Source organism: Miscanthus floridulus, chromosome 19 (genome assembly GCF_019320115.1).
Source record: "Miscanthus floridulus cultivar M001 chromosome 19, ASM1932011v1, whole genome shotgun sequence".
In the NCBI taxonomy this organism is placed as follows: domain Eukaryota; kingdom Viridiplantae; phylum Streptophyta; class Magnoliopsida; order Poales; family Poaceae; genus Miscanthus; species Miscanthus floridulus.
Window position 1 is genome coordinate 110,996,041 of NC_089598.1, and position 12,221 is coordinate 111,008,261.

General features: G+C 40.0%; 1 protein-coding gene across 1 annotated transcript; it reads left to right on the forward strand.

The window, feature by feature from the left end:
- The first annotated feature begins 270 nt into the window (after positions 1-270).
- On the forward strand, positions 271-4,778 carry LOC136525344 (uncharacterized). The gene is made up of 5 exons (XM_066518341.1): positions 271-979; positions 1,069-1,170; positions 1,416-3,104; positions 3,258-3,491; positions 3,768-4,778. The coding sequence occupies exons 1-5, from the start codon at positions 809-811 to the stop codon at positions 4,776-4,778; spliced, it is 3,207 nt and encodes a 1,068-aa protein (XP_066374438.1). The 5' UTR covers positions 271-808.
- Positions 4,779-12,221: the final 7,443 nt, after the last annotated feature.

The window sequence follows — 12,221 nt, forward strand, 5'->3', positions numbered from 1 at the left end:
TTAATATTTAGTCCCGGTTTGGACCCCTAACCGGGACTAATTATCCCGGCCTATAATTCTGCTCAATTCTTCCTCCCCGAGCCCGAGCCATTCCATTATTCAAACTCACTGCCTCTGTTCTTCAGCTTGCTGTTGTTCTTGCACTCTCCCCCTCCATTGGTGTTGCTCTTCGATTTTGGAGGTAACAAACTTAATCCTCTTATGTTTTATCAGTAGCTTATCTCATTTTGCGATGTAGATGCATGTGTAACTTTATATGTTGGACTTTATTATGATTTTATATGTCATTTTTAGCTCAAAATCACATGATGATTTGCATATATGTTTGGATAAACAAAAGTTAAATTAGTTCATCAAAATCACGCCTCGCTCGTCCTCGCTGGAGCACGCGCCATTCTCGTCCCCGGTGGCTTACGTGATCTTAGAATTAATTTTTCCATGAAATGAAAAACTTAGAAAATTGTTAGAAAATTGTAGAAAATCCGCACTAGTTGAACTTGCGGACCGTGTTCATGTCGGCGAGCATGTTCTCTGCCGAGCGGTAACGGACGTCAAGGAGGAGCTTTGATTCTACGAGGGAGAGCGGCAACGGTCGTGGAAGACCGTGTTCCCTTTCTCGTAGAATCGGAGCTCTTCCTTGGCCAAGTACGGTGCCGTCCGGTGGAGAAATGCTCGTCGAGATGATCACGTAAGCAAGGTCAACTAGTACGGATGGTTATTTATTGAAACATGTTTTTGAGCTATAATTTGATGAATATTTGAAAATATGAAATTTACACTAGTTTGCAAAAATAAGTATAGAAAGTAGATGACAACTGTTACTGGATCCTCGGCCTCTCGTTCGGTTGCGAAACGACTGAGGCCAGAACTCCCTCTCATTATCTGCGGCAAGTGTAAGCAGAAGATTGTGATGGAGTACCGAGTCAAGAGACAGGGACCCAACAAGGGTCGTGTTTTCTACAAGTGCCCGGATCGCGATGTGAGTTTCTTACGCATTTTATAATTATGGCTAATTGACCTGCTTTTCTTGAATATTTTTGACTAGATATTTTTTGGCTTTAATTTCAGTGGGAGGGCAATGGATGCGATGGTTGGTACTGGGAGGAAGATTATGCTACATACGTGCAGAATTTGGGTGCGCTTGAGGTAGCAGATGCTGCTGATGAGGCAGTGAGCCAGCAGGAGAAGCTTATTGATATTCAACAGAAGAATGATTTGTCTGTTTTAGTTGCGTACGATCACAAAATAATTATGTTACTGAAGTGCATTGTAGTTTTAGTTTGTTTAATGATAGTTGGGATTGCTTACGTTGTAGCCAGGCTTAGTTAATTAATCAACCGTGTGTGTGTCATTTATGTTGTGTAATAAAATACTTAATTATGTTCAAGGTTTTCATAATTTGTCGTGTAATACAGATTATGTCACGCCATTGGATGTACAATGCCGATCGTCGCTCCCAAGACTTTATAGAGGGCTTGCACTATTTCTTAGGTGTGGCCGAGGCAAATAAGCGGGATGGTTTCATATGCTGTCCATGTGCCCTATGTAAGAATTTAAAGGAATATTCAAGCTCAATGAGTCTTCATTCACATTTGCTTAAGTCAGGTTTCATGTCAAACTATATATGTTGGACTAAGCATGGAGAAAGCGGGGTCATGATGGAAGAAGGTGAAGGAGAAGATTTAGACATTGATGACATTATTGCTCAGTATGGTGCCTTTGATGATACTACAATGGGGGGAGATGAAGAAGAGGTAGCGGTAGAAGATGATCTCGGTGATGCTCTTGGCGATGCCATTCGTGATGCACAACAAGAATGGGAAAGTGAAAAAGAGAAAGTTAAGTTGGAGCGCATGCTTGAGGATCATAGGAAGTTGCTATACCCGATGGCCGAAGAGGGGCAAAAAAAGCTGGGTACAACACTGGAATTGCTACAGTGGAAGGCAAAGAATGGTGTATCCGATAAGGCATTTGGGAATTTATTAAACCTCATAAAGAAGATGCTTCCGAAGCCAAATGAATTGCCCACCACTACGTACGAAGCAAAAAAGGTTGTCTGCCCTTTGGGATTAAAAATCCAGAAGATACATGCATGTCCTAATGACTGTATCCTCTACCATGGCAATGAATACGAGAATTTGGATGAATGCCCGGTATGTAAAGCATCGCGGTATAAGATCAGGCGCGATGATCCTGGTGACGTCGAGGGTGAACAACGTCCTAGAAAGAAAATCCCTGCCAAGGTTATGTGGTATGCTCCTATAATACCACGCTTAAAACGTTTGTTCAGAAATAAAGACCACGCAAAGTTGTTGCGGTGGTATAAAGAAGACCGTAAGGTAGACAATATGCTGAGACACCCAGCTGATGGGTCCCAGTGGAGAGCGATAGATAGAGAATTTTCAGAGTTTGCAAATGAGGTTAGAAACTTAAGGTTCGCCTTAAGTACAGATGGTATGAATCCTTTTGGACAGCAGAGCACTAGTCATAGCACTTGGCCAGTTACTCTATGTATCTACAACCTTCCTCCATGGTTATGCATGAAGCGGAAGTTCATTATGATGCCGATCCTCATCCAAGGTCCGAGGCAACCTGGCAACGATATTGATGTATATCTGAAGCCATTAGTTGAAGAACTTCTAGTTTTATGGAACAAACCAGGTGTACGTGTCTGGGATGAGTACAAACAAGAACACTTTGACCTGCGAGCAATGTTGTTCGTAACCATCAATGATTGGCCTGCTTTAAGTAATCTTTCAGGTCAGACAAACAAAGGATATAATGCATGCACACATTGTTTTGATGACCTTGACAGTATATATTTGAAAAGATGTCGAAAGGTCGTGTACCTTGGCCATCGTCGATTCCTTCCTTTGAACCACCAAGTAAGAAAGAAAGGGAAGCATTTTAAAGGTAAGCCAGACCACCGGAAGAAGCCTCATAACCGAACCGGGGAAGATGTACTCGCAATGGTCAAGGATGTGAAAGTAGTATTTGGAAAGGGACAAGGCAGTGAATCTGTTCCCAAAGATGCTAATGGACATGCACCCATGTGGAAGAAGAAGTCCATCTTTTGGGAGCTACCCTATTGGCAAGTCCTAGAGGTCCGCAACGCAATCGACGTGATGCACCTGACAAAGAATCTTTGTGTGAACCTGTTAGGATTCATGGGTGTGTACGGGAAGCCAAAGGATTCACTTGAAGCACGCCAGGACTTGCAGTGCATGAAAGAACGAGACAACCTTCATCCAGAGAAGACAGGTGATGGACGTCATTACTTAAGTCCTGCTAGCTACACGCTTAGCAAAGAAGAGAGGGACAGCATGTTCGAATGTCTAAGCAGCATCAAGGTCCCATCAGGATTCTCCTCCAATATAAAGGGTATAATAAATGTGCCAGATAAAAAATTCCTAAACTTAAAGTCCCACGACTGCCACGTGCTTATGACGCAATTGCTTCCAGTTGCTTTAAGAGGAATTCTACCTCCACATGTACGTCTAGCCACCGTGAAGCTATGTGCATTTCTCAATGCAATTTCTCAGAAGGCAATCAATCCAGTGGAACTAGCTACTCTACAGAACGATGTGGTTCAATGTCTTGTCAGCTTTGAGTTGGTGTTCCCTCCATCCTTCTTTAATATCATGACACACATCCTAGTTCATTTGGTGAAGGAGATTAGTATTCTTGGACCTGTGTTCTTACATAACATGTTCCCCTTCGAGAGGTTTATGGGAGTCTTGAAGAAATATGTGAAAGTCCGTTCTAAGCCTGAAGGAAGCATCGCCCAGGGCTATGGAACAGAGGAGGTCATTGAGTTCTGTGTTGACTTTATTCCTGACATTGCTCCGATTGGCGTTCCCGAATCACGACATGAGGGGAGACTCAGTGGTAAAGGAACTTTAGGGAAGAAAACATATATTGGCATGGAAGACGATTATTTCAATAAAGCACACTACACAGTTCTTCAGAACTCGTCATTGGTGCATCCGTACATCGAGATACATAAGGAGTTCTTACGATCCAAGTTTCCAGGGAAGACTGAAGCTTGGATTAGGCGTCAGCACATGAAAAGTTTCAGTGGTTGGTTGCGAAAAGAATGTCAAGGCGATGACAATATTGATGAGCAACTGTATTTGTTGGCTAGGCAGCCATCGTGGCATATCCTCACGTACCAAGGGTACGAGATAAATGGGAATACATTTTACACAGTTGCCCAAGATAAAAGGAGCACCAATCAAAATAGTGGTGTTCGCATAGATGGCACAGATCCAAATGGGAATATACAAACATATTATGGCCGCATAGAAGAGATATGGGAACTAGACTACGTACCTAATTTTAAAGTCCCTTTGTTCCGGTGCCAATGGGTGAAGCTGACCGGAGGAGGGGTAACAGTCGACAAAGAGTATGGAATGACAACAGTGGACCTCAACAATATTGGATACAAAGAGGAACCATTCGTCCTTGCTGCCGATGTGAGTCAGGTGTTCTATGTGAAAGACATGTCTACAAAATCAAAGAGAGGAAAAAACGAAGACATCAACTCAATGATCAATGAGCCAAAGCGCCACATAATTCTTTCTGGGAAAATAAATATAGTAGGAATTGAAGACAAGTCAGACATGTCCGAAGATTACGAAAGAAATGTCCGAATTCCACCCTTCATAGTGAAGAAAGATCCAAGCATCATGTTAAATGATGAAGACACTCCATGGTTACGACAAGATCATAACCAAGGGTCATACGTCAAGAAGAAATTCACTGTTGTGCCCGCATGATACAACGATGCATGTTTAATATATTATGTTTTAGAGACGGATATTATGTAATATGTTTTCGGAACCCTAGATTGTCTAAAATTGAAAAGTTTTGAATACCAAGTTTGTTCATATCATCAATATCTACAATCCTTATATAGACCATTTTTTCATTTGAGAAAGCTTGAATAAAATGTAGTTTAATTTTCACAAGTGTGTGACATAGTTTTAGAAAGTCTATAAGAGATAAGGAAAATTGTGACTAGTGTTTGATAAAAATTTCTCAAATGGGAAAATGATCTATGTAACAATTGTAGATCTTGCTGAGATGATCAAACTTGGTATTCAGAGTTTTTTCATCTGAGGTCATTTAGTGTCTCATTTGAGCAAGTTTGACCAAGTCAAATTTGGTCAAATGAAAAAACAACACTTTGACCCTAGTATTATGGACTCTAAATGACTTCGAATTGAAAAGTTTTGAATACCAAGTTTGTTAAACTCAAAAAGATCTACAATTGTTGTTTTGGTCAACTTTCCATTTGAGAAAGTTTGGACGGTTCAAATTTATGATTTTTAAATTTCGACGCCTACAAATATGTTTTCGGAACCCTAGATTGTCTAAAATTGAAAAGTTTTGAATACCAAGTTTGTTCATATCATCAATATCTACAATCCTTATATAGACCATTTTTTCATTTGAGAAAGCTTGAATAAAATGTAGTTCAATTTTCACAAGTGTGTGACATAGTTTTAGAAAGTCTATAAGAGATAAGGAAAATTGTGACTAGTGTTTGATAAAAATTTCTCAAATGGGAAAATGATCTATGTAACAATTGTAGATCTTGCTGAGATGATCAAACTTGGTATTCAGAGTTTTTTCATCTGAGGTCATTTAGTGTCTCATTTGAGCAAGTTTGACCAAGTCAAATTTGGTCAAATGAAAAAACAACACTTTGACCCTAGTATTATGGACTCTAAATGACTTCGAATTGAAAAGTTTTGAATACCAAGTTTGTTAAACTCAAAAAGATCTACAATTGTTGTTTTGGTCAACTTTCCATTTGAGAAAGTTTGGACGGTTCAAATTTATGATTTTTAAATTTCGACGCCTACAAACTAGTTTTCGGAACCCTAGATTGTCTAAAATTGAAAAGTTTTGAATACCAAGTTTGTTCATATCATCAATATCTACAATCCTTATATAGACCATTTTTTCATTTGAGAAAGCTTGAACAAAATGTAGTTCAATTTTCACAAGTGTGTGACATAGTTTTAGAAGTCTATAAGAGATAAGGAAAATTGTGACTAGTGTTTGATAAAAATTTCTCAAATGGGAAAATGATCTATGTAACAATTGTAGATCTTGCTGAGATGATCAAACTTGGTATTCAGAGTTTTTTCATCTGAGGTCATTTAGTGTCTCATTTGAGCAAGTTTGACCAAGTCAAATTTGGTCAAATGAAAAAACAACACTTTGACCCTAGTATTATGGACTCTAAATGACTTCGAATTGAAAAGTTTTGAATACCAAGTTTGTTAAACTCAAAAAGATCTACAATTGTTGTTTTGGTCAACTTTCCATTTGAGAAAGTTTGGACGGTTCAAATTTATGATTTTTAAATTTCGACGCCTACAAACTAGTTTTCGGAACCCTAGATTGTCTAAAATTGAAAAGTTTTGAATACCAAGTTTGTTCATATCATCAATATCTACAATCCTTATATAGACCATTTTTTCATTTGAGAAAGCTTGAACAAAATGTAGTTCAATTTTCACAAGTGTGTGACATAGTTTTAGAAGTCTATAAGAGATAAGGAAAATTGTGACTAGTGTTTGATAAAAATTTCTCAAATGGGAAAATGATCTATGTAACAATTGTAGATCTTGCTGAGATGATCAAACTTGGTATTCAGAGTTTTTTCATCTGAGGTCATTTAGTGTCTCATTTGAGCAAGTTTGACCAAGTCAAATTTGGTCAAATGAAAAAACAACACTTTGACCCTAGTATTATGGACTCTAAATGACTTCGAATTGAAAAGTTTTGAATACCAAGTTTGTTAATTTTGGTCGAATTGAAAAAACAACAATCCTTATATAGGCCATTTTTTCATTTGAAAAAGTTGTACAACAAAAAATACTATATTTTCTTTATTTTTATAGGTTTAACAAAAATTTCCTGTCAATTTTGGTCAAAAACCGAAAAAAAATTGAAACATTGACGTTACAATAATGTGATAATAAATTTCCTATCGAATAATATTAGTTTTATTAATTTTAAGTTACAAATATATTTTTGCATTAACAAAATACTTAGTATTAGTAACATTTATATTCTATATTCATAAAAGAAATTAAAAACTTTAGGTTACAAAATTTTCCTATTTACAATAAATAATTAGTTAATCAATAGTATTTTTTAAAATAAATATTGCAAAGTATTGAAGTTGATATGGAATTAATTGTTTAACCTAGTATTAAACAAAATCAAAACCCCAGGCCAATTACGCTGGCGGGTTGCCAAAACTTTTAGGCCTTCAGTCCCGGCCCAGACTAAGAACCGGGACTAAAGGGTGGGCGGCAATTTCGTTGCGCGCCCAAAAATACCTTTAGTCCCGGCTGGTCAAACCAACCGGGACTAAAAGCCTTTAGTCCCGGCTTGTAAGGCGAGCCGGGACTAAAGGGTTGGGCCTTTAGTCCCGGCTGGTAATACCAGCCGGGACTAAAGGGTTTTTAGTCCCGGTTGGTGTTACTAGCCGGGACTAAAGGGTCCCGGCCTATATATATCGAACGTCTGTTCTGTTCATCTTCGATCTCGTCTCGGCCGCGCCATCCGCCGTCGTCGAGCTCGTCCTGCCGCGCCGCCGTCGTCGTCTACCCCCACCCAGCCGCGCCATTCTCCCGGCCCGCATCGCGCCGCACACCGTCTCCGCCGCTGCACCCGATCCCACCCTCCGTCGCCGAGGCTTCCCGCGCGCCCACCGCCGTCGAACTCGATCTCTACTGCGCTCTCGATCGGCTGCCGTCGTCGAGCCTCGCCCGCCCGGCCTCGTCTACCGTCGTCGAGCCCCGCCCGCCCGGCCTCGTCGTCGAACTCGCCCGCCCGCCCGGCCTCACTGCCGTCGTCGATCGATTATAATGTTGGATTTTTCATTGTTTTTTTAGATAATACTAATAAACAATATTTAGTAGTTATTTAGTTTTTTAGTTAGTTTTTTAGATAGTTTTTGATATATGTTAGTTAGATTTTTTAGTTAGTTAGATTTATTAGATAATTGATATATGTTAGTTAGATTTTTAGTTAGTTAGATTTATTAGATAATTGATATATGTTAGTTAGATTGTTAGGTGATATATGTTAGTTTTTTAGGTAATTTTTTAGTTAGTTAGATTTTTTAAAATGTATTATCTATTACTAGTTTATCTAATTTCATGTTGGATTTATTTAATTGGATTTAGTAATTATATATTCTATCTCTTATATATATCTAGAGAGAGATTCTATATGGTATACATATGTACTTAATTATTTCTATATGTATATATACATGTACTTATTTTCATGTGTTGAGAGAGAGAGAAAATTGTATCTAGAGAGACATTCAATGTGTTATCACATGCATATCTAGAGATATAGACATATGCACTTATTTCTATGTGTTGAGAGAGAGAAAATATATTGTATCATTCTATGTGTATATATATACATGTACTTATTTCCATGTTTTTGGATCGAAAGTGTTTTTGATTCGATTCCAAAGCCTATACCTTATTATTGTTTATCCTTATGAAATATTATGTGTTATTATATTTAATTGGATTTAGTAATTCTATATGTGTTATCACATGTACTTATGTTATGTACCATAATAATTCTATCTATGTGTTATCTTGAAGATACAAATGGCTGCTCCGGATGATAACTTGAGTGATGACATAATGGCGGATATTATCAACGCCGGCACCAATGTGGATGTAGATGACACGAGTCAGTACTTTGCTGATTATGATGATATCCTGAATATGCCGGTGGTTGAAGATCAACAAATTGTCGCGCAAGAAAATACTGGCGAGGTATATTCGATTATCTATCATCTCTTATAGACGCATGCGTACGTATATTTGTTGTTAATCGTTGTGTTTCTACTCATGTAGCCGGTCTCTGGATCTACATCAACCACCGACAAAAGTAGGAAAGTCCGAGGGCCAAAAAAGCCATTAGAGGGCCGTTTCATAATATCAGAATTCGACACCGACACCGGCAAACCATTGGGACCACATGCTCAGACATATGTCAATCAATGTGGGTTCATTGTAAGGGATAGGATCCCAGTTAGTGCTCGTGAATGGAAGCAGAAGATATCCGCTCCTAATGTTAGTTTTGTATCTGATCGTGATAAGAACCTAGCTTGGAGAGATATCACTCAGCATTTCACATTACAAGTAGATGATGCTTTGAAGGAGCTAGTGAGGGATTGGACAATGAAGAAGATGGCAACATTGTTCCAGAGTTGGAAGAAGACATTGTATAAAAAGTTTATCTTGAAGAATGCTACGCCGAATTTCAATGCTAAGGCGTTTGTCAAGTTGGAGTCCCATTGGGATGCCTTCGTAGAATACAAGACATCTCAAGACAGTGAGGAACGTGTGATGAGGAATCGGCAGAATGCCCGACAGAAGCAATACCATCATCGCATGGGATCAGGTGGTTATAGGAGTGCTATTCCCAAGTGGCAGAACCTAGAAGCAGAGATTACTGCCAAGGGAATCATACCTGAAACAATAGAAAAGAACTGGCCTCAACGCGCGAAGAATTGGTTCTACGCTCATGGGGGAAGCCTAGACCCAGACACTGGCAAGCTAATTTTCGGCCAAAAAATTGAGAGAGCAACACAGAGACTAGCTCGTGCTAGGGAAGAAGCTGATAGTGGTGTTTTCAAGCCCAACAGAGAGAAGGATGAATTGACATATGCCCTAGAGAATCCCGAACACGGTGGTCGAACAAGAGGCTATGGGGCGGTTCCGTGGCTACACGCATTCCCAGCAGACAAGGATACCTACAGAAGCCGCCAGAGAAAGAAGGATGAGGAGGCAGAACGAATTCGTGCATTGGAGCAATTTGTTGATGAGTCACGACAAGCATTGCTTGAATCACGTGAACGAGAAAAATCTCTTGAGGCAAGAATGCAGGAGGAGATCAAGAGGCAAGTGCAGCTAGCAATGAGTCAAATGCAATCGCAATCAACGCCGGGAGTCACCATTAGCCCCGTTGGTCAGATGAAAAGCAGTTGTGCTTCTACGGAGCTGCCAGTTATTCAAGACGACGCTGGGTTGCGCTTCCCTGTTGATGACATTACCGAGCCTCTAACAAAATGTGAGCTGCACATTCCAGATGGTAATGCATCAATCATGGTGGCTGTCGGGGTTGTATCTCCAATAGACCGAACGAAGACACCAAGAATCCATGGATCAGTTATTCAACCTGGATATGCTAGCGTCTCGGTCGATAGAGTGCTCAAAGGTTACAGCAATGTTCCTCTTGACATTGAAGGTGGTGATGGGGAGAAGACACTAGGAGAAACAGAGAAGACATTTATTCAATGGCGCAAACGCTTCATCATCATTCCTGGGGCGCCACCGCTTCCCCTACCTCACCCTAGGTACGAATGAAAGTGAATGAAATATTATTTTCCATTAATTTTCTATTGGCTTCAAAAATAATTGACACACAAATTGTTTTTATAGCAGGGTCTCTCCCCAGCCTAGCCTAATCATTCATTCCCCATCTCATCACAGCGTCGCGGGGGGCGAGACGACTTCATCCCCACGGCGATCGCCAACTCCTACACCGGCCCCATCGCCTCCACAACGATCTCCAACTCCTACACCGGCCCCATCGCCTCCACAACGATCTCCAACTCCTACACCGGCCCCACCGCCTCCACAACGATCTCCAACGTCTCCACGCCGGTCTCCACCAACACTGGCCTCATCGCCTCCACGCCGATCTCCAACACCGCCCCCACCCCCTCCACAGCGACGCACTACAAAGACGTCTAAGGTCCCGGCGGCAAAGAAGACCCCAAGAAAAAGAGTTATTTCTCAAGAAATACTTCCTGAAAAGACTGATGAGCAAATAGCAGCTGAAGAAGACAAAAAAGTAAAAGATTTTTTTATAGATATCAAAAACAAGAGTCAAGCAAAGCTTAAGGAGAAGCCGTACTTTTACATACCACGAGATGTGCTGAGGCAGAAGGTCGATGCTCACAAGAAAAAGTTGATTGAACTTCGTAAGCCTTCGCCACTATCAGACTATGACCGCTCCCTCGTGAAGTCACATGATGCAGATAAGAAAAGGAAAAGAGCATCAGGGAAGGATGTCCCACAGCTCGGACAACAGAAGCAACCAATGCAAAATCTTGTTGTTGCTAATGAATATGGTTCCAACATAGAAGTCTATCGACCAGACAACTCTGGAGAAGTGTCGGTTCAAGCCCTTAATGCTTTTTTTAAAGATACTGGTTTAACCTTGGATCAATTGACGGGCAAAGCTCCAATCCAGAACCTGGAAGTTGATACCTGGAAGACTTATAAATATGGCAAAAGTCTGTACAACCCTGCGGCTCTGAATGAATTGGGTACGCAAATGTACTTGCTCAACAAGTGGTACATGCAGGCGTGTGGCAGGGGTGAGCAGTGGATCTTTGTCAGATTTAGAGACCATCATTACTTCCGTGGCGATGACATCTTACATATTAGTTTCGAAGAATTGCATCAACTATTCCACTTGGACGCTCTGGACAAATCAATCATGAGCTCCTTTTGTTTGTAAGTGATTCTTACTTTTATTTAATAAACTCACTTCCATGCGTACGTGTATATAATTATCCTCACATGTAACTTATATTTATATATAGATTCCAGATGTCAGAGCTCCAAAGAATACAAGACACCAGTGTTGGCTTCATTGATCCTTATATCGTATTCAAAACCGATATTATTGTCAAGGACCACTGGGTATCTGAAGCACAGAGGAATATCATGAAGTTCTTCGTGAAGCAGCACGACAAGACAACAATACTTTTCCCGTACAACTTTGAGTAAGTGTTAATAATAATGTAGTCTACACATTTTATGTAATATCAATACAACTTATATGCATGTACGTGTGTGTATAAACCAATGCAGTTTTCACTGGATACTCATTGTCATTGAGTTAAACTCAAGTCGGTTACTAATCTTTGACTCGTTGAGAAAAGAACGGGCACTATACCAAGATATGATAGATATTATCCAGGGGTAATTTCGATCTCTCGCGCACAACTATTATTGAATAGACTTTGCCATAATTTATTAACGATCGTACATTATTGGTCGCACAGGGTTTGGAAAGAGTTTATTCGGCAACATCGCAAAGATTGCAAGGCACCACTTAATGTAGTTGAAATACCAGTAAGTTGTACTATA